This window comes from Coregonus lavaretus (assembly GCF_964263955.1).
Source record: "Coregonus lavaretus genome assembly, chromosome: 13".
Lineage (NCBI taxonomy): Eukaryota > Metazoa > Chordata > Actinopteri > Salmoniformes > Salmonidae > Coregonus > Coregonus lavaretus.
The window spans coordinates 3,320,178-3,343,054 of NC_140000.1; the positions used below are offsets into that span (position 1 = coordinate 3,320,178).

General features: G+C 45.3%; 1 protein-coding gene across 1 annotated transcript in view; it reads right to left on the minus strand.

The window, feature by feature from the left end:
* Positions 1 to 1,115: 1,115 nt before the first annotated feature.
* The window catches only part of LOC311139132 (serine/threonine-protein phosphatase 6 regulatory ankyrin repeat subunit A-like), a 51,146-nt gene continuing 29,384 nt past the window's right edge, over positions 1,116 to 22,877 (minus strand). The window contains exons 6-26 of the mRNA XM_084174021.1: positions 14,855 to 14,942; positions 14,449 to 14,591; positions 10,725 to 10,937; positions 10,259 to 10,337; positions 9,893 to 10,007; positions 9,470 to 9,616; positions 8,481 to 8,549; positions 7,994 to 8,134; positions 6,669 to 6,780; positions 6,426 to 6,452; positions 6,175 to 6,249; positions 5,084 to 5,285; positions 4,514 to 4,601; positions 4,174 to 4,291; positions 3,731 to 3,950; positions 2,710 to 2,875; positions 2,351 to 2,496; positions 2,142 to 2,224; positions 1,965 to 2,047; positions 1,745 to 1,836; positions 1,116 to 1,539 (exon numbers count right to left, since the gene is read on the minus strand). Coding sequence (XP_084030147.1) covers positions 1,247 to 1,539; positions 1,745 to 1,836; positions 1,965 to 2,047; positions 2,142 to 2,224; positions 2,351 to 2,496; positions 2,710 to 2,875; positions 3,731 to 3,950; positions 4,174 to 4,291; positions 4,514 to 4,601; positions 5,084 to 5,285; positions 6,175 to 6,249; positions 6,426 to 6,452; positions 6,669 to 6,780; positions 7,994 to 8,134; positions 8,481 to 8,549; positions 9,470 to 9,616; positions 9,893 to 10,007; positions 10,259 to 10,337; positions 10,725 to 10,937; positions 14,449 to 14,591; positions 14,855 to 14,942 — 2,700 coding nt within the window. The 3' untranslated portion in view covers positions 1,116 to 1,246. The remainder of the gene's footprint in view (positions 1,540 to 1,744; positions 1,837 to 1,964; positions 2,048 to 2,141; positions 2,225 to 2,350; positions 2,497 to 2,709; positions 2,876 to 3,730; positions 3,951 to 4,173; positions 4,292 to 4,513; positions 4,602 to 5,083; positions 5,286 to 6,174; positions 6,250 to 6,425; positions 6,453 to 6,668; positions 6,781 to 7,993; positions 8,135 to 8,480; positions 8,550 to 9,469; positions 9,617 to 9,892; positions 10,008 to 10,258; positions 10,338 to 10,724; positions 10,938 to 14,448; positions 14,592 to 14,854; positions 14,943 to 22,877) is intronic.

Consider the following 22,877-nt stretch of genomic DNA (forward strand, 5'->3'; position numbering starts at 1 on the left):
ATAAGACCAAGACAAATAATATATATATATTTTTTTCAACAGAAGAAAATCTAAATGCTGCTGTCCTACCATTGGTTTACAGTGTTTCTCCTCTCCAAGGGAGGCATGTTTTCCCCCTCGTATGCCTCGGAATAGTATCAGTGCTTTTCACAAACGTTGTATTACTTAGTGTGCATCATTGTTTTCGCTCATACAGCTGCCCCTACTCTCCTAACCTCCCCTCAGTAACTAAAGAAGGCACAAAATGATGACATAAATATCACAAGAAAGAATACATGAATTAATAATTTACTTTCTAAAATATTTTCTAGAGGGCAAAGGACAGGTAGGTTTAATAACGCAAATGTAAAAAGTCCTGTCGCTCACATACAAATGCAAAATCTAAATGGCACCCTATTCTTTATAGAGTACACTACTTTTGACCAGAACCCTATGGCCCTGGTCAAAAGTAGTGTACTATAAAGGGAATAGGGTGCCATTGGGGATGGAAATTCTTTGAAATTACTCATGAGAGCAAATACTACGATTCTTTGGTTCCCACAGAGGGTCAAGAGCTTAAGACATGAATGATATTATTAAAATGTTTGTTCATAAAAAATAAATGATTTCCCCTCCTCCCACATGGATTACAGACAAGAGGCTAGGTGCGTTCTGACTGTCTTAGTGTGCGGATAAACATGACCATCACTCTCATAAAACTTAAATGAAACATCACTCCTTATGTTTTTTCTCAGGCCAAAACGCTCAATCCCATTTCTACTGTCAAAACAGGTTTTGAAAAGGCTTCTTCCGCATCTTTTGGTCCATGTCTGTTTTTCACTCAGTGAAGTGCTACTATCCCCTTGGACTACAGGTTATTGCCGTCATAAGGTGTCCGTCTGTCTGTTGGCTGGACAGTTTCTACCGTTTAGGACCTTTGTGGGTAAAGGTAAAGGTGGGGTATAGCAGCAGCAGTTCCTCTGAAGTCCAGTATCTGCTGGAAGGACACCTGGTGGTACGAGAGGATGAGTGTGGCCAGCCAGCCTGTTGTGCCTCCCCCTCTCCCTCCCTCCCTCCATTTCTCTCTCTCCATCTGCAGGACTCTTAAGGCTCCTGTGCGGACTGTCTCGGCTCGTGCCCTCCCAAAGCTGGCTGTGGTGATTTAAGACACGGTGTGTATGTGTGGATTTGTTTGTGGCCTCTGCCCCACTTCACTGTCCATCCGCCTACCCTTGGCTCCCCTCCTGGGCAGCGACCACCACCCCCCTCAGTATGTCTCTGAGTCTGAGTCGTTGAGTTCCTCATCCTTGTAGAAGCCTCCATCGTGGTCGCGGTGGCCGATGTTGTTGAAGCTGCAGTAGGAGCTGTGCTCGCTGCGCAGCACGGGTAGGCTGTCGAAGGTCACACTCTTGGAGGGGCTGGTGGTGTAGTGGTTAATGGCACTGAAGGACAGGCTGGGCGCCGGGTTGCAGGGGGACACGGGCATCATGGTGGCCAGGATCAGCGCCAGGCAGTCCGCCACGTCTTTGTTGGGGGCGCAGGCCAAGGCAGGCGTGTAACCTGAGGGGTTCAAACAGAACAGCAGAGGGTCACTTCAGGAGCATCACCGTTTACTATAACACTTTTGGTGAAAAACATGAAATAACTTTGTATCTCCTAGCCTGCTGTTAAGACAATAACCAAGCAGTGGACTAGAGAGAAACATTTGTGGACACATTGAGAAGAGAAGTACAGAAGAAAACGGTGTTAGCGTTATGGATCTTACCATTGTCATCGACTGCTAGCACGCTAGCACCCTTCACTAGTAGCTCCTGAACCACCACCGTCAGACCATTTCTGGCTGCAACGTGTAACGGCCTGAGGAGAAAGTACCGTCAGATTAGCCAGCAGCAAATGAGGATACCTCCCAAATGCCAGACTATTCCCTATATAGTGCACTTCTTCTAATTCTTCTGGCCCAATTAATACAGCTGAACCATACGTACGTCTGTAAGGCTGCGTTAGTCGAGTTGATGAGGTTCCTGTCTGTAATCTTATCCAATATCAACAAAGCACTGGTTTCATGCCCCTTTAAAAACCAGAGTCAAACATGTCAGACCAAAATGTCAACCAGAGAGAGCCAACTGTTCAGATGAACGTCATCTTCATGTGGGGATGCTCACCTTACTGCAGGCCAGATGAAGAGCAGTGTTCTTGACTGCATCCTGCAGGGTGAGCTCTGCTTTGGCACTGCTCACCAACAGCTCTGACACAGACAGAGAAACATAAAGAAACTCAATTAGGAAATGAAGCGACTTATTAAAATGTAAAACAGACATGTTGAACTTAAGCCGGCTGGGCGAGGCAAAGCGGAGGAGAGGGGGCTGCGTACCGACAGCGTTGGTTTGTCCGTTCTCAGCAGCCATCATGAGGGAGGTCTTCCCGGAGGCATCGGGGGAGTTGACCTGGGCGTTGTGGCCTAGCAGCAGCTGAAGACACTCCACGTGGTCCGTGAAAGCCGCCGCATGCAGGGGGGTCCTGGAGAGAGAGGAAACTTATTTCACCGATATCATGTAGGACTGTTATAAACAAGTTTGTTCAATTAACCCTGTTTATACCATAGAAATATAAAATCACTAATAGATGTATTAAAAGTAATCTACAATCCCTCATCCAACCCCAGAGGTCATTTTATTCCCAAGACAACATTATTCTCCAGAAGAAAAGGACTTTGTCATGTGCTGTAGTTACCGGTTCTTGGTGTCAGTGGCGTTGACAATGGCCGGCCCCAGAGTGTCAATCAGCATCTCTGCAGCCCCCTCGTTGTCATTGATCACAGCACAGTGGAGGGGGCTGAACGAGTTGCCCTCGGTGACATATGCTATGACAAAGTCCTGTTTCAGTGTAAGGTCCTCCACTGAGAGTCATAACCCCTAATTCTGTTGTAGTCTTGTTCATTCCCCCACATGGCTCCGTCCACACCAATCGAATGCTTTTCAAGCCACAAGAGGGAGTGAATGAGTGTACACTTCATGGAGGAGAGAACAGAGCTACAGTCCAGTTAGTCAGTACGTACCGTTGTATGTAGGGGTGTAACGATCCATCTACTACATCGATGTATCGATTTATATTCCTATGATCCAACTACATCGATCTGTGCTCGGTGAGTTGGCCTTTTGGACAACATATATCACTCTAACATCGTTTTAAAATGTAATAAATCGATTGTATCGATACTAGGAAATAACCCATTGGATTTAAGCACGTCAGACTTTATATGGATGTTTTTTCTTAGCACTTTTAATGATAAAGGCTTTAAACATTACTCGATTCAGTCTGCCTATCCGTGACGTCATCGCCCCACGCCAGCAGCAGCGCAAAGGCGCAAAGACAACAAAACATAGCATGGCGGACGACAGAGGAGAAGCCGACGAGCGAGAAATTATCAAGCCACCATTGCGGTCCTTACAAGAAACAGGAATCTAGGAAACTTCACCTGCACTGTCCAGTATCCAGGTATTTATTTCAGTCACACTGGTTGAATTTTTGGCTAAAAGGTTACTGAATCGATTTCAAGTCACTGAATCGTTTCGGATCGTATCGTTCTAAATGAACCAATATCGTCCTTGAATCGTATCGACAACCACGAATCGTGATACAAATCGAATCGTTACACCCCTAGTTGTATGGCCTGCCTAATTCAGGGACATGTTTACGGTGCTGAAGAGAGAAAATCAGAAAATATCTAGTGTTCCGTTAGTCCAGTACGTACCGTTGTAGCAGGCCCAGTGTAGTGGCGTGTAGCCCTGGTTGTCTGTGATGACGGGGAGGGTCTCCACTGACTGGGCGGCGTGTAGGAGTCCCCCCAGCACCCCGATGTGTCCGGATGCCGCCGCCAGGTGGACAGGGGTCCGCCCCTTACAGTCCCGAACCAGGAAGCTGGCGCTGTGCTGCAGCAGGGCCTCCACACACTCCTCATGACCCGTCAACGCCTGGGAGGAAGGGCAGGGAGACAAGAATGGATTTGAATAACTAATAATCAATGATATAATAATGAATCATCAATTATTACAAATGATGTCTGGAGGCAGGTCCCCCTACAGGGATGAATACACCACTACCCATGGACAACTACTTTTCTGAAGATAATATGTATATTTGAGCCTCCCCGTCTCTTTCTGTGTGTGAGCGTATACAGCCAGCTCTCCTCCTCACCCCTCTGTGTAGCGCTGTTCTGCCCCACTTGTCTTTGGCTTCTACGCTGGCTCCCTTGTTGAGCAGTGAGTACACACAGTCTGTGTGTCCGCTCAGCACTGACAGCATCAGAGGGGTTCTGATACACAAGACAACAAGGTCATATTACAAACTGGTAATAACCAGGCTGAGTCCCAAATGGCAACCTATTCCCTATATGGTACACTACTTTTGACCCGAGCCCATAGGGTTCTGGTTTAAAGTAGTGCACCAAGTAGGGCATAGGGTGCCATTTGGGACGTAGAACTAGTGTCAAAATCTCTTTATTTCAGGAATTGTATCCAAAACCCAATTGACTTACTGTCCATTCCCGTCTTGAACGTCCACTGGACTCTGGAGGTCAGCATTTCCAATCAGCAAACGCAAACACTCCGAATGACCGTTGGTAGCTAGAGGAGGATAAACAGAGAGGATATAAGAATGTGAGATGATTGACCGTTGGTAGCTAGAGGAGGCTAAACAGAGAGGATATGAGCTGATTGCTGGACGACTATTACCTTCACATGAACAGACAGATTTCTAGAACAGTGGTATTGGTAGATGACATCCTCATGATGTTAACACAGCAGATAATAAAACATTTTGGGGCTGAGGCCCTCGAAGCCTGTCACCTGCTAGCTGTGTACCTGGCTCTGGATAGAAGTCCCCCTGTGCACTGATCTAGGATCAGCTTACCCTCCCCAGATCCTCAGCAATAATGACAAAAAATGACCTTAGATCAGTGTGTAGTGGGCATTTTCACACTATGCTATATAATATCCCTAGAGTGGACATTGGCGTCCTAGCAACATGACCAAACAAATGTCCATCTTGGTAAGGAAAACTTTTGAATTACAGAATCTCTAGGTCTTACGTGATATCCTATGCGTACCTGCAGCGTGGATGGGGGTCCTCTTCAGGGTGAAGTCTTTAACCAGGATGGAGGCTCCCTGGTTGATGAGGACGTCAACACACTCCACATGGCCTTTAAAGGCAGCCAGGTCCAGAGGGGTGCGCCCCTGGCTGTTCCTCACGTCTAGATCCAGCAGAGACTGAACCAGGACCTCCATAGCATGGTGGTGGCCGTGGTACGCCTGAATGGAAACAAACACACAGTCTGAAGCAAAGTCCAGTGGTATGCCTGAACAGATATACACTCCTAATATAATCAATGTCCTATAGTAGACCAGTGGTATGCCTGAACAGATATACACTCCTAATATAATCAATGTCCTATAGTAGACCAGTGGTATGCCAGAACAGATATACACTCCTAATATAATCAATGTCCTATAGTAGACCAGTGGTATGCCTGAACAGATATACACTCCTAATATAATCAATGTCCTATAGTAGACCAGTGGTATGCCAGAACAGATATACACTCTTAATATAATCAATGTCCTATAGTAGACCAGTGGTACGCCTGAACAGAAATACACTCCTAATATAATCAATGTCCTATAGTAGACCAGTGGTGCGCCTGAACAGATATACACTCTTAATATAATCAATGTCCTATAGTAGACCAGTGGTATGCCTGAACAGAAACAGTCCTAGACCCCTAAAGTAGACCAGTGTCTCTCAAATCGGGTGCCCATTTTTTCTCCCGCCCAGCATCAACATCGAAGGTCCCTGCCAAGCGTGAGATTTAGAAACACTCTACTTCTCCTCTGTTGGAGGTTGATTAACTCAAATGGCAAAATAAGGAAATCATCCTCATCATCACCGTGTCAAAATATGCATGTATTTTACACTAATCAGGAACAGATAGGAACATGGTGTGTGAGTGTCTGGACAATCAACTTTTCGTGGAAAAACAACACCATGCCTGCATCCCAGATAGCACCCTATTTCCCATGTAGTGCAGTACTTTTGATCTGGGCCCATAAGGCTCTGGTCAAAAGTAGTGCACTAAATAGGGAATAGGGTGCCATTTGTCATGTGGCGAGACCCCTACAGGAGCAGGTAGGCTTTACTCACAGCTAAGTGTAGGGGGCTGATGGGAGCTCTGACATCAGAGTCGTTCAGGATGTCTGTCCCTGAGGTTTCCATTAGCTGGGGAAAGACAAGGACGGGCCAGTTTAGACTTGTAACATATTTACTTTGAAGGTTAGTCTAGTAGCATGTTTCATGTTGTAAATCTCAGTGACCAGCCCCTGCAGACATACTGGGGTGTTGCATTTGTATCTTAAACAAGCTAGTGTGAGGAAAAGTAACCAACTGGTACTTACCACATCTAAAGGTGTTTCACTTGCAATCTGGAAAAAGAACATCAAGAGTGACGATGCGGCCACGACAAACATGCAACCACACCTTAAAACCTACTGAATATCAACGTCTGTCCCAAATGGCACCCTATTCCCTATATAGTGCATTACTTTTGACCAGAGCCCTATGGGCCCTACATTCATTTGGGACGCAGACAAAATGGTCTGTGAATGCAGGGCGTCTAGTCCCCTGTGGTTCTGACTCACCAGCTCCAGACAGAGGCGGTGTCCGTACGCAGACGCGTAATGGACTGCGTTGTAGCCCTGATTGTCCCTGATCCCTGGGTTAGCGTCGTTTCGCAGCAAATATTCCAGACACCTAGAGGTCAGAGGTCAAGAGTTCACTAATCATTATACCAACATCAAGACAGACAGATAAGCAAGCAGAGACACTTTCCCAAAGGAGACGTGGCCAAGCTTTCACACTGCAGATTTAACACTAGTATGTATTCAAACACGACCAACAACATACTCTAGACTACAGTGAAATGTGAAAGGTCATGGCACCACAACATACTCTCCAGACTACAGTGAAATGTGAAAGGTCATGGCACCACAACATACTCTCCAGACTACAGTGAAATGTGAAAGGTCATGGCACCACAACATACTCTCCAGACTACAATGAAATGTGAAAGGTCATGGCACCACAACATACTCTCCAGACTACAGTGAAATGTGAAAGGTCATGGTACCACAACATACTCTCCAGACTACAGTGAAATGTGAAAGGTCATGGCACCACAACATACTCTCCAGACTACAGTGAAATGTGAAAGGTCATGGCACCACAACATACTCTCCAGACTACAGTGAAATGTGAAAGGTCATGGCACCACAACATACTCTCCAGACTACAGTGAAATGTGAAAGGTCATGGCACCACAACATACTCTCCAGACTACAGTGAAATGTGAAAGGTCATGGCACCACAACATACTCTCCAGACTACAGTGAAATGTGAAAGGTCATGGCACCACAACATACTCTCCAGACTACAGTGAAATGTGAAAGGTCATGGCACCACAACATACTCTCCAGACTACAGTGAAATGTGAAAGGTCATGGCACCACAACATACTCTCCAGACTACAGTGAAATGTGAAAGGTCATGGTACCACAACATACTCTCCAGACTACAGTGAAATGTGAAAGGTCATGGTACCACAACATACTCTCCAGACTACAGTGAAATGTGAAAGGTCATGGCACCACAACATACTCTCCAGACTACAGTGAAATGTGAAAGGTCATGGCACCACAACATACTCTCCAGACTACAGTGAAATGTGAAAGGTCATGGCACCACAACATACTCTCCAGACTACAGTGAAATGTGAAAGGTCATGGCACCACAACATACTCTCCAGACTACAATGAAATGTGAAAGGTCATGGCACCACAACATACTCTCCAGACTACAGTGAAATGTGAAAGGTCATGGCACCACAACATACTCTCCAGACTACAGTGAAATGTGAAAGGTCATGGCACCACAACACACACAACAGTAAGAGAGGTGTGAGACGTACTTTCCGTCTGTGTCGGAGGCAGCAGCGTAGTGGAGCGGGGTGCAACCCCTTTTATCCAGATCGTTCACACTGGCCCCAGACCCCACCAAGGCAAACAGACACTGGTAGTTACAATTGGCTGCCGCATAATGCAGAGGACTCCTAGAAGAACGCACAGAAACCATTCAACATCAACAACAGAAACAGCTTATTGGAGCTGTATAACATTTACATTTTACATTTACGTCATTTAGCAGACACTCTTATCCAGTGCGACTTACAGGAGCAATTAGGGTTAAGTGCCTTGCTGCAGTGCACATAGACACATTTTTCACCTAGTCAGCTAGGGGATTTGAACCAGCAACCTTTCGGTTACTGACCCAACGCTCTTAACCGCTAGGCTACCTGCCGCCCAATATTTCCCATAATAATTCCTATATGCCCCTATACTATATTCCCCATTATCATAAAGATCACATATGAAAGTTATTTGATGCCACAGACAGACCTTCCGAAGCTGTCCTTTCTGTTGAAGTCTGCCCCTGTGTTGAGCAGCAGATTCAGACAGTCCAGGTTCCTGGTAACAAGATATCAAGTTCAGAAAGGCTCTCGTACATCTGAGCTATCAGGTGGATGGTAACAAGATATCAAGTTCAGAAAGGCCCTCGTACATCTGAGCTATCAGGTGAATGGTAACAAGATATCAAGTTCAGAAAGGCTCTCGTACATCTGAGCTATCAGGTGGATGGTAACAAGATATCAAGTTCAGAAAGGCTCTCGTACATCTGAGCTATCAGGTGGATGGTAACAAGATATCAAGTTCAGAAAGGCTCTCGTACATCTGAGCTATCAGGTGGATGGTAACAAGATATCAAGTTCAGAAAGGCTCTCGTACATCTGAGCTATCAGGTGGATGGTAACAAGATATCAAGTTCAGAAAGGCTCTCGTTCATCTGAGCTATCAGGTGGATGGTAACAAGATATCAAGTTCAGAAAGGCTCTCGTACATCTGAGCTATCAGGTGGATGGTAACAAGATATCAAGTTCAGAAAGGCTCTCGTTCATCTGAGCTATCAGGTGGATGGTAACAAGATATCAAGTTCAGAAAGGCCCTTTCACATCTGAGCTATCAGGTGGATGGTAACAATGAGAACCTTAAAGAAAAGAGAAACCCGTACACTGCTCTTGCTAGTATCACTGTTTTTATAATGCTAATAAAAGCTATAATAAAAAGTGATACTAGCAAGAGCAGTTTGCAGGTTTCTCTTCTCTTTCAAGAAGATATAAAGACAATTTAGACCAGAGCGCAAGTCAATACCACCATGGCATGGAACCACATTATACAGAAATGATACCGCACTAATGATCTAAACGATTTTTTTATACTGCTAAACAATGTGAAATGTAAGAGTGTGAATATGTGTTTGTTCTTTCTGGTGGCTTTCCAGTTCATGAACTAAATATTCCTTGGTGTAAAGCCTGGACCAGTCCACTCACCCAACAGCTGCTGCAGCATGTAAACAGGTCCTTCCAAAGTCGTCAGGGGTGTCTATATCAAAGCCTGATGAGAGGAGCTTCCGACAGCAGTCAGAGAACCCACTGAGAGCAGCCAGGTGGAGGGGGAACATCCCATGGACGCCTCGCCTGCAACACATTTTTACATTTTAGACTTTAAGCAGACACTCTTATCCAGAGTGACTTACAGTTGATTCAGCTAAGATTGGAAACAGCACCACATCACAGTCCTCATTAAACCCCACAGCAGATCAACACATCAGCATGCTGCAATGCCCTGTCTATCAACCCCCCACACACCACAATGTGTTGAGCATAGTCTCCAAGCGGCAATTCGGTCAATGACAGAATTGCAGATGCATGTTGCATTATTGCTGGAAACTGTGTGTGTGTGTGTGTTCTCACTTGGCTGTGTCAGCTCCGTTCGTGATGAGTGTATTGATGAGTAACTCGTGGCCGTAGCGAGCAGAGATGTGCAGGGGTGTGTTTCCATTCTTTTCTTCACAGTCGATCTCAGCACCTACAGAACACACACACACACAGACACACACACACAGACACACACACACACACACACACACACACATACACACACACAGACACACACACACGTCAACCACTTGACCCTAGAGGCCTCATGAAGCTTCATGTTCAACCACATTGCAAGTAACATTGCTCTGTGCCAGTGAATCATGGTTTGAAGACTAAAGACAATGCTGAAGAGCCTACTGGTTCATATATATTCAGTTGAGAGCATTCACAGCGACTCACCATTCTGGATGATGGCTTGAGATCTGGAGAAGCGTCCGTGGATGGCCGTCATGTGGAGGGGGGTCTTTCCATCTTTACTCTGCAGATAGAAAGACAAAGATGGTTCACACGGCAGTCTGTGCTGCTGACCACAGGCAAAATCAAACACGTATTGGAGGAGCGCTTGATTGCATTTAGTTTGCATTGTTAGGCCTATTCCATTGGTATTTGAATGTAGACCAGGGCCAAATACTAAGCCATGTGCTGCGTCAGTGTGTGCGTCGCAAATGGCACCCTATTCTCTTCATAGTGAACTACTTTTTGAACCAAAGTAGTGTACTTATAAAGGGAACAGGGTGCCATTTGGGACACAGCCAGTGTCACCACGGCTCCTTGCTCTATGGGCCCCTGGTCAAAAGTAGTGCACTACATAGGGAATAGGGTGTTATTTAGTTCAGACACAGTGTTGGTCATCCGGTCTCCTCACCTTGATGTTGACGAGGGCCCCGTTGCCCACCAGCAGCTCCAGGCAGAGCGCCCCATGGCACGAGGCGGCCGTGAAGTGGAGTGGGGCGAAACCCTTCTCGTTCACCTGGTTCACGTTGGCGCCACACTCGATCAGCTCATTCACCACCACGTCCTGCCCGTTGTAGCATGCCACGTGGAGGGGGGTGTTACCGTACCCATTGGGCTCATTTATCTGGAGGGAGCAAGGGAGGGAAAAGAGTGGAGAGAGAGAGGGGGGGGGGGGGGGGGGGAACAAAACAATACATTCCTGATCAGGTCACTTGGTTCTGAAAACCCCCTGGCCCAAAACACTGGCTCCAACCTCCATCTCTTCATTACTTGGTTATGAAAACCCCCTGGTCCAACCTCTCTCTCTTCATTACTTGGTTCTGAAAACCCCCTGGTCCAACCTCTCTCTCTTCATTACTTGGTTCTGAAAACCCCCTGGTCCAACCTCTCTCTCTTCATTACTTGGTTCTGAAAACCCCCTGGTCCAACCTCTCTCTCTTCATTACTTGGTTATGAAAACCCCCTGGTCCAACCGCTCTCTCTTCATTACTTGGTTATGAAAACCCCCTGGTCCAACCTCTCTCTCTTCATTACTTGGTTATGAAAACCCCCTGGTCCAACCTCTCTCTCTTCATTACTTGGTTATGAAAACCCCCTGGTCCAACCTCTCTCTCTTCATTACTTGGTTATGAAAACCCCCTGGTCCAACCTCTCTCTCTTCATTACTTGGTTCTGAAAACCCCCTGGTCCAACCTCTCTCTCTTCATTACTTGGTTCTGAAAACCCCCTGGTCCAACCTCTCTCTCTTCATTACTTGGTTCTGAAAACCCCCTGGTCCAACCTCTCTCTCTTCATTACTTGGTTCTGAAAACCCCCTGGTCCAACCTCTCTCTCTTCATTACTTGGTTATGAAAACCCCCTGGTCCAACCTCTCTCTCTTCATTACTTGGTTCTGAAAACCCCCTGGTACAACCTCTCTCTCTTCATTACTTGGTTCTGAAAACCCCCTGGTCCAACCTCTCTCTCTTCATTACTTGGTTATGAAAACCCCCTGGTCCAACCTCTCTCTCTTCATTACTTGGTTATGAAAACCCCCTGGTCCAACCTCTCTCTCTTCATTACTTGGTTATGAAAACCCCCTGGTCCAACCTCTCTCTCTTCATTACTTGGTTATGAAAACCCCCTGGTCCAACCTCTCTCTCTTCATTACTTGGTTCTGAAAACCCCCTGGTCCAACCTCTCTCTCTTCATTACTTGGTTCTGAAAACCCCCTGGTCCAACCTCCATCTCTTCATTACTTGGTTCTGAAAACCCCCTGGTCCAACCTCTCTCTCTTCATTACTTGGTTATGAAAACCCCCTGGTCCAACCTCTCTCTCTTCATTACTTGGTTATGAAAACCCCCTGGTCCAACCTCTCTCTCTTCATTACTTGGTTCTGAAAACCCCCTGGTCCAACCTCTCTCTCTTCATTACTTGGTTCTGAAAACCCCCTGGTCCAACCTCTCTCTCTTCATTACTTGGTTCTGAAAACCCCCTGGTCCAACCTCTCTCTCTTCATTACTTGGTTATGAAAACCCCCTGGTCCAACCTCTCTCTCTTCATTACTTGGTTATGAAAACCCCCTGGTACAACCTCTCTCTCTTCATTACTTGGTTATGAAAACCCCCTGGTCCAACCTCCATCTCTTCATTACTTGGTTCTGAAAACCCCCTGGTCCAACCTCTCTCTCTTCATTACTTGGTTATGAAAACCCCCTGGTCCAACCTCTCTCTCTTCATTACTTGGTTCTGAAAACCCCCTGGTCCAACCTCTCTCTCTTCATTACTTGGTTATGAAAACCCCCTGGTCCAACCTCTCTCTCTTCATTACTTGGTTATGAAAACCCCCTGGTCCAACCTCTCTCTCTTCATTACTTGGTTATGAAAACCCCCTGGTCCAACCTCTCTCTCTTCATTACTTGGTTATGAAAACCCCCTGGTCCAACCTCTCTCTCTTCATTACCTGGTTATGAAAACCCCCTGGTCCAACCTCTCTCTCTTCATTACTTGGTTCTGAAAACCCCCTGGTCCAACCTCTCTCTCTTCATTACTTGGTTATGAAAACCCCCTGGTCCAACCTCTCTCTCTTCATTACCTGGTTATGAAAACCCCCTGGTCCAACCTCTCTCTCTTCATTACTTGGTTCTGAAAACCCCCTGGTCCAACCTCTCTCTCTTCATTACTTGGTTCTGAAAACCCCCTGGTCCAACCTCTCTCTCTTCATTACTTGGTTATGAAAACCCCCTGGTCCAACCTCTCTCTCTTCATTACTTGGTTATGAAAACCCCCTGGTACAACCTCTCTCTCTTCATTACTTGGTTCTGAAAACCCCCTGGTCCAACCTCCATCTCTTCATTACTTGGTTCTGAAAACCCCCTGGTCCAACCTCTCTCTCTTCATTACTTGGTTCTGAAAACCCCCTGGTCCAACCTCTCTCTCTTCATTACTTGGTTATGAAAACCCCCTGGTCCAACCTCTCTCTCTTCATTACTTGGTTTTGAAAACCCCCTGGTACAACCTCTCTCTCTTCATTACTTGGTTATGAAAACCCCCTGGTCCAACCTCTCTCTCTTCATTACTTGGTTCTGAAAACCCCCTGGTCCAACCTCTCTCTCTTCATTACTTGGTTCTGAAAACCCCCTGGTCCAACCTCTCTCTCTTCATTACTTGGTTATGAAAACCCCCTGGTCCAACCTCTCTCTCTTCATTACTTGGTTATGAAAACCCCCTGGTCCAACCTCTCTCTCTTCATTACTTGGTTATGAAAACCCCCTGGTCCAACCTCTCTCTCTTCATTACCTGGTTATGAAAACCCCCTGGTCCAACCTCTCTCTCTTCATTACTTGGTTCTGAAAACCCCCTGGTCCAACCTCTCTCTCTTCATTACTTGGTTATGAAAACCCCCTGGTCCAACCTCTCTCTCTTCATTACCTGGTTATGAAAACCCCCTGGTCCAACCTCTCTCTCTTCATTACTTGGTTCTGAAAACCCCCTGGTCCAACCTCTCTCTCTTCATTACTTGGTTCTGAAAACCCCCTGGTCCAACCTCTCTCTCTTCATTACTTGGTTCTGAAAACCCCCTGGTCCAACCTCTCTCTCTTCATTACTTGGTTCTGAAAACCCCCTGGTCCAACCTCTCTCTCTTCATTACTTGGTTCTGAAAACCCCCTGGTCCAACCTCTCTCTCTTCATTACTTGGTTCTGAAAACCCCCTGGTCCAACCTCTCTCTCTTCATTACTTGGTTCTGAAAACCCCCTGGTACAACCTCTCTCTCTTCATTACTTGGTTCTGAAAACCCCCTGGTCCAACCTCTCTCTCTTCATTACTTGGTTATGAAAACCCCCTGGTCCAACCTCTCTCTCTTCATTACTTGGTTCTGAAAACCCCCTGGTCCAACCTCTCTCTCTTCATTACCTGGTTCTGAAAACCCCCTGGTCCAACCTCTCTCTCTTCATTACCTGGTTCTGAAAACCCCCTGGTCCAACCTCTCTCTCTTCATTACTTGGTTCTGAAAACCCCCTGGTCCAAAACACTGGCTCCAACCTCCATCTCTTCATTACTTGAAAGGAAATCATTCGCCAACCCACTAGAGCTCTGTATTTTCATTGAGTTGTAATTGAACAGTGACTACACATTTGAATGCGTGTTGACTCACATCCACTCCAAGGTCCAGGAGGTACTTGACCACACTGATCATTCCACTGGAGGCTGCAGAGTGGAGAGGGGTGTAGGCCTTCTTGTCTTTACAGGACACCTCTGATCCATGAGAGGCCAGCAGTTTCACCACCTCAATGTGCCCTATGGTAGGTAGAGAGAGCGAGAGCGAGAGAGAGAGAGAGATTAGTTTACAGTGGTACACAGCACCATAAGCAACACCTACATCATGTTAGTACAACTGAAAACATCTAATCAACCTACTTAGTACATGATTCTGACATAATAACACACTAGACGTGGCTCATACAGCTGAGCTGTGAGACTAACACACAGTCCATTCATTCATTCATTCATTGGTATAAAGGACATTAGTCAGAATGTAAATGATGTGGTAAACTCATCACCCATGTAAGCAGCCCAGTGGATTGCTCGGCGATCCTTCTTGTCAAAGGCATTAATGTTGGCTCCTCTGGAGAGAAGCAGCCTCACCATCTAACAGGGAGAGGAGAGAGAAACAAAACACAGGTTGAGGAAAACTAAACAGCAAAATCCGCTAAATCTGGCTTCAAAGCCTTCCCTTTAAAATTATATATTTTGTATTCACAATGAATGAAAGATAACATGTAAAGACATGGTACATTTCTCCCCTTTTAGTCCCCCTTTGACCTCCCCCTCCCCCCAGAATGCCTCCAAACACATTTAAAAAGAAAGGGAAAGTAATTGACTTACATGTCAGAAAACAAAACAAAAGTATACAACAACGTTACTTCAAGCAAAAATGTAATAGCCTAACAATTTCAGGTGATTAAGTGATTTTATAGGCCTATATAGCAGTAATCTCAAGGTGGGGCCAAGAGTACTAATCTGGAGGAAGTGTTTGGAGCTGTTCAAAATAGGATATCATCGGGTCCCAGGAGGAATAAAATGAGTTGGTTGACCCTCGAATGGTAACTTCATTTTTTCTCATTTTAGGAACAGCTTCAGATCTTCGAGCCAAAGAGAGGCTAAGGGAGGATTGATAGATTTCCAATCCAATAAAATCCTTCTGCGGGCTAACAGGGAGGCAAAGGCAATGGCATCTAGCTGTCTATTGGTCAGAGAAGGATTGTTGTTTGGTACTCCAAAAATAGCAATTTCTGCACTAGGCTGCAACTTTATATCAAATGCTTCAGAAAGGGTTTTAAATAGTGGACAAATAATCTGCCAGACGGGGACAGGACCAGAACATGTGGGTCAAGTCCACCAAGGAGCTTTTACACCTGTCACATGTACCATCAATATTTGGGTAGAATTTGGACAATCTGGCCTTACTGAAATGGATACGGTAAAGTACCTTAAACTGTATAAGGCTGAGCCGGGCACAAGAGGAGCTTCCATTTACCCTCAGTAAGGCATTTCACACTCAGATCGGATTTTATTCAAAGCCTCCTCTGAACAAACTCAAGCATACAACTAGGGCTGTGATGGTCATGGAACTTCAGGTGTCGGTGATTGGCGTGTCTTATGTACGTGGTCATCGACAAAACTGACAGCTGACAGGGGGGCGGGACGGACATTAGCAAAGGAAAACATTAGCGCGTTTAGGCCAGTCTTGCTCTCAAGTTTGGGGAAGCTAATTTTCTCCATGAAAAATATCAAGCATTCCATGCATCATCACATTTGCAAACTTATTTAAAAAATTAAAAAAAATTCACCTTTATTTAACCAGGTAAGCCAGTTGAGAACAAGTTCTCATTTACAACTGCGACCTGGCCAAGATAAAGCAAAGCAGTGCGATAAAAACAACACAGAGTTACATTTGGGGTAAAAAAACAAAGTCAAAAATACAACAGAAAATATATATACAGTGTGTGCAAATGTAGCAAGTTATGGAGGTAAGGCAATAAATAGGCTATAGTGCAAAATAATTACAATAGTATTAACACTGGAATGCTAGATGTGCAAGAGATTATGTGCAAATAGAGATACCGGGGTGCAAAAGAGCAAAATAAATAACAATATAGGGATGAGGTAGTTGGGTGGCCTAATTTCAGATGGGCTGTGTACAGGTGCAGTGATCGGTAAGGTGCTCTGACAACTGATGCTTAAAGTTAGTGAGGGAGATAAGAGTCTCCAGCTTCAGAGATTTTTGCAATTCGTTCCAGTCATTGGCAGCAGAGAACTGGAAGGAATGGCGGCCAAAGGAGGTGTTGGCTTTGGGAATGACCAGTGAGATATACCTGCTGGAGCGCAGACTACGGGTGGGTGCTGCTATGGTGACCAATGAGCTAAGATAAGGCGGGGATTTGCCTAGCAGTGATTTATAGATGGCCTGGAGCCAGTGGGTTTGACGACGAACATGTAGTGAGGACCAGCCAACAAGAGCGTACAGGTCACAGTGGTGGGTAGTGTATGGGGCTTTGGAGACAAAACGGATGGCACTGTGATAGACTACATCCAGTTTGCTGAGTAGAGTGTTGGAGGCTATTTTGTAAATGACATCGCCGAAGTCAAGGATCGGTAGGATAGTCAGTTTTACGAGGGCATGTTTGGCAGCATGAGTGAAGGAGGCTTTGTTTGCGAAATAGGAAGCCGATTCTAGATTTAACTTTGGATTGGAGATTCTTTATGTGAGTCTGGAAGGAGAGTTTACAGTCTAACCAGACACCTAGGTATTTGTAGTTGTCCACATACTCTAGGTCAGACCCGTCGAGAGTGGTGATTCTAGTCGGGAGGGCGGGTGCCAGCAGCGTTCGATTGAAAAGCATACATTTAGTTTTACTAGTGTTTAAGAGCAGTTGGAGGCTACTGAAGGAGTGTTGTATGGCATTGAAGCTCGTTTGGAGGTTTGTTAACACAGTGTCCAATGAAGGGCCAGATGTATACAAAATGGTGTCGTCTGCGTAGAGGTGGATCTGAGAGTCACCAGCAGCAAGAGCGACATCATTGATATACACGGAGAAAAGTGTCGGCCCAAGAATTGAACCCTGTGGCACCCCCATAGAGACTGCCATAGGTCCAGACAACAGGCCCTCCGATTTGACACACTGAACTCTATCTGAGAAGTAGTTGGTGAACCAGGCGAGGCAGTCATTTGAGAAACCAAGGCTATTTAGTCTGCCAATAAGAATGCGGTGGTTGACAGAGTCGAAAGCCTTGGCCAGGTCGATGAAGACGGCTGCACAGTACTGTCTATTATCAATCGCGGTTATAATATCGTTATCCTATGTTGATTTATGACAAGTTCATTGACTAGGGCCCTATAAAATAAGCGTTGCGGACCGAATCACGGAATCCAGACATTAAACCGAAATTCAACAATATTCAAACATTTATTGACCTTAGTAAGAAATCAACTAAATCTATTCAACTTGTTAGAAAACACATTCATTTGCCCAAGTCAATCATAAGACATGAACAAAATGCATCAGTGATTCGTATTTCCATGAACTTTCTGAAACGGCACAGGAATGCCCCTGTCTGTGTGCATGTGTGCGGTGCGCGCGTATGTCTACACTTTGTGTAGCCGTTAGCGATGATGCTAATGATAACCTTCTTCTGGTAGGGAAGGAATGGCTTTCCCCAAAACCTTTGCAAGTAAATGTTAACTACAAAGTAGCCTATGCCTGCCTGGCAGAATTATACCGTAATCATTTGCATCACTCCAGTGGCCATTTGTTCTACAGCAACACCGCTTAACCAAACAAAGGTCTCTTCCTGGTGCACGCTTGCATTTAAGGGTAACTACACCCCAAAATCTAAATGTCTTACATTTTTCCCAGACCTCACAAATGGTCACCTGATAGGGTTTAAACATTGTTGTGGACATAGAACATCCAATTGTGCTGTTTTGCTATTAAAAAGGTGTACTTTTGAGAGCGAAAACCTGCCAAAACAGGGACAAACGGTCAACGGGGAAATCTAAACGGAGAAAAGGGAACTTGGGAATTAACGGAATCAGGCAAAACATTGAAGGGATTTTATAGTGCCCTAATGGACTACAGACATTGACTGTCTCCTAGACTAAAAACTAAGATTGCATGTACTGCCTATATTTTGAGGGAAACGCACTGTCCATTATTTGATTTGATCAGGGCAGGGCAGGGCAGCACACAAACTGCATTTAGTCCAATAACAATCCATGATATTATTAGGGTGATAAATAAAAGGCAGTTGCTCCATGACACAAGAGCACGCTCTACTGGGACAAAAAGCTTACAGCACCTGGTATTCCCAGGCGGTCTCCCATCCAAGTACTAACCAGGCCCAACCCTGCTTAGCTTCCGAGATCGGGCGTATTCAGGCTGGTATGGCCGTAAGCGAGGGAACAACTCTTGGTACACTATATAAAGTAAATTTGTCACTCACTCTGAAAGGGACACAGAAACTTATCCACTTTGTGACACAAACTGAAGAAGCTCAACCCTTGCTTACATTTCCTATATATATATATATATATATATATATGAGTCTTGTGGGGGGGGGGGGGGGGGGGGGGGAAGAGGGCCTATCCTATGTTGATTTATGACAAGTTCATTGACTAGGAATCCTCATCTCATTCCCAGACCCAGTGTAACCCCTCTTCTCTAGGTAGACTTCCATTAACTCCTCCCACTCCAGGACAGAGTACTTATCTGAGCCATCACCCCTAAAAAGAGGTGGAGCACTAACATCTGACTTCACAACCAGATTCAGCTTGGACGCATCAATAAAGGTTGACCCACACTGCTCAGGCAGGGGAAACTGCTGGGGTTGGTGAGGGGGACGGGCAGGAGAAAGACTTGAAACCCCAGGCTGCAGTAAACTCGCTCTGATAGATTCTCCTATCTCTGAACCAATCTGCTTAATAAGGTCATTAAGCTGACTCGGAGGCGTCCCATTATCACCGAGTACTGTGGATGATGGTACATCAAAAGACAGAGGTGGGATACCCTGGTCAGGTGGAACAAACAGCCTACCCCTCCCAGTGCTTGCAAACTCAGGACTAGCAAACGCTCTACTCCCAGGAGCTGACTGTAAAATTGGTGTAAATGGAAGGACACCCCTCCCTCTACCCACACTAAAATCCCCTGCATAACACGGGTGCATTTAGTGCATTCAAATACCCCCCCCAAAAAATGCAATAAACAAATTCATCCAAAACATACAAATAAGCACGAATACCTGTATCTAATGAATATGCTACATTCACTTTCACTGTTTACAGTATATATTCACTTACAGTAAGCCATCAACAAATTCACATGCGCAGGTCGTGCACCTCATCCACATGCACAGCTCCGGCGGTCGGCTTGAGCTGACCAGTCGGCAGGTCACGTAATTAGGACACTGCCACAACTGGAATTCTGATGGTTGGATAATTTTTATTCGACCTGCACACGAAGAGACAACACACAATATGTTAGCTCTTGGTGCAGCCACAGCTCTCGGGCACCTTGCTAGTTGAAGGTCAGGCAAAAGAGAACAGGTGCTGCATGCACACATTCAGTGCCTAACAACACACTATACAATACAAGTAAAATGATATACAACATAATTCTGACAAAATAAATGACATACCTGTACACGAAGAGACAACACACAATAGCTTAGCCCTTGGTGCAGCCACAGCTCTCGGGCACCTGCGTGAGCACATAGAAACTCACTCAAACACTGACCCAAATACTCCCGAGTTACAATAGGTACCCTAATTAGCGAGCTCGGTGAAAGTTGTTAACATACATCTTTATATTGTCCACATTGTAACAAAACCTGTAGTTGCGTAACAGCACTTTGTGTAACTTTACCACAGTTTTATATCGACAAATTACGGCGCCAAGGACAACATACCTTGCTAGTTGAAGGTCAGGCAAAAGAGAACAATAAGAGGGTACATAAATACAGATAACCCGCGATGGACCAAACCAAAATATACACAACTTTTACAATTAGGTGTATTAACAATATAGATACATAAAAATGTTTGTACACCAAAAAATAACATTAGCTATGGAGCTGTAATTAAATAAAGAAACCACATTGAATTACTATTATTATTAACTTTTTAACATCCCCTCTTGACCTGGCCTACTTGAACTGTCCTTGTGTGCAATTTGGTGCATAATCTAGGGGAACAACATCACACTACTACACATATAATTCAAGTCATACCTTTATTGTCATTCATGCTCTTATTTTTAACCGAGTAGTTTTGCAAAAGTGTAACCTGCGTCAATTCTAGGAAATATTGGAATAACGTGCTTAAGAGGACACCTGACACGCACAACAGGATAACACAACAACCAGATTTTCAATTGACAATCATTGATTTAAATGGACGTGGTCAATAGATTTGTATAGGCATATATACTAATTTAATTTAACTTGTAAGCCAAGGTTTGATTAGTAGGTCTATGCAACTTGCACCTGGATAACCGCGTCATGAATCGGAACGGGCTCCAACGTCCTCATATACACATTATGACAAAAAAAAGATCTTAATCTTTCACGAAATAAAGATATAGAAGAAAACAGGTTCTAGAAACTCAATTTCTCCATGGCAATAGAATGTAAACATGTATGTTGCGCCAAACATATCCAAATATCGCCTACAACTCAATTCTCAGCGCAGCAAATTGGACGATTCCACAGGCATTGATCATTCGCGACTTTAAGTAATTCCTGTTATCTCTAGAGCATCCCGTATATTTATAGCGCTGCATTTCGTCCCCCTCTGACCATGGATAGGATTGGGAGCATTCCTGAGTTCACTTATGGTCCCACTAAGGTAATTTTAGGAGATATTCCTTTTGGCATACTGTAAATGCCTGTGCATAATGTACCTAATAAAGCATACTTATTTTAATTATTTTCAAAGGAATTCTGTAGAAGCAGCCTTTATTTTCAGACTCTGCAGGCCTGCTGGGAGGAAGCATATTACAATAAACAGGTAAGATTCATCCCACAAAAACAGTAACCACAGAAAGAAAGAGATAGATTTAATCCCAAAACAAGAGTTTTATTTCAAGACAGTTTAGAGAAGATGGTCATAAGAGTTCTTAATATCACTTGCAAATTGTGAGACATGAGCAGTTGTGAAATGTTACGAGAGGCCCTTCTGAAAGCACATTATATGGTCTTTAGTGGCACGGTCTCACAACTTACCTCATCTTGCAGAAGAAGCTCATGGTCCACTATCTGCTGCTCCAGAGTCGAGGCCAGGTCTCGCCCCATGTCACCATGGAGCACATGAGCGACTGGCTGGTGTCTCAGGGCAAAAAATCCCTTAGGGAGAGGTGAGTACCACGTCAGCTCTCACCTTCACTGCCATTCTCTGTCACCAGCAGCACTCCAGGAGGTGTGGGTAAAATAAACAACAGATAAATAGGAAGCCAGGAAAGTTGAAATGCTTTGTGTTTTATTTGAAGGGTGTGGAAGGAAACCCTGGAGGAGGGGAACGAACTCGCTCGGCTGGTAAGAGAATGAGAGTTAGAGACTTAGACTATCAGTCAGTGAGCTCTTTTCTAGCCTTTCAACAACTAGTTAGTACAGCAGAATATATCTGTTGTGAAATTACACTAATGGGACTTCCTGTTTCCTACGGCAGACCTGGGAAGTAAACACCTGCCTAAAAATGATTGACATGGAGCACAAGGCTGTCTGCAAGCTCCGCCGCTCTATGCACCCCACCTCTCCAGCTGGCGCTGACATGTGAGTTCCATGTACTGCCCCGCATACGGCTTGCTCCATTCATCTACACATCTGGAGCTATGCAGAAAAAAACTAGGGCAGTGTTCTCTGTGTGAACATTGCACATTGTTTAGCTTTCTCTGCTGCTTTTTGTTGATTTCAGCGACCCCAAGGTCCACATCATCATGGAGAGAGCTGTGAGGAGCATTCAGGACAAGCTGTCCAATAAGCCCTGTAGCAACCTGCTCAGCCCATCCCAGGTGGTGGTGGAGCTGGTGCCCAGGATCCTCCTGGCCCTGTGGCTTCAGCCAGAGGAAGGCCATTCAGATCACCCCATCCTCCTAAGCGGGATGGCTGTGAGTATGGTGGTGGCCGTAGGGGAGAAGCTCTCCAGCATGTTGAAGGCCTCTTCTCCTCACACCCCTTTCTCCCGGGCTGCTACTTTTGACTCTGTGAGGTCGATCCTTGGGAGAATCAGCCAGTCCTTCTCCCTGGATGACCTCACAACCCCTTTTTTTATGAGCTCTGTCTGTGCCTTTGTGGCGGACGAGGTGAAAAGCTACTTCCAGCCTACTGCAGACACCCTGCCAGTTCCCCCTGTCCTAGTGGTGGCCGTCTCCGCCACACTACCAGCTGACATCCAAGCAGGTGAGTAGCACTCATAGAGAACACTCTGACATATGCCTTTTGTCATGACATCCTGGTGCCTTGTAGTAGTAAAGCCAATCAGGATTTTAATTGTCACCCCAAACACAGATGCAGACCAGGATTCTTCCCACC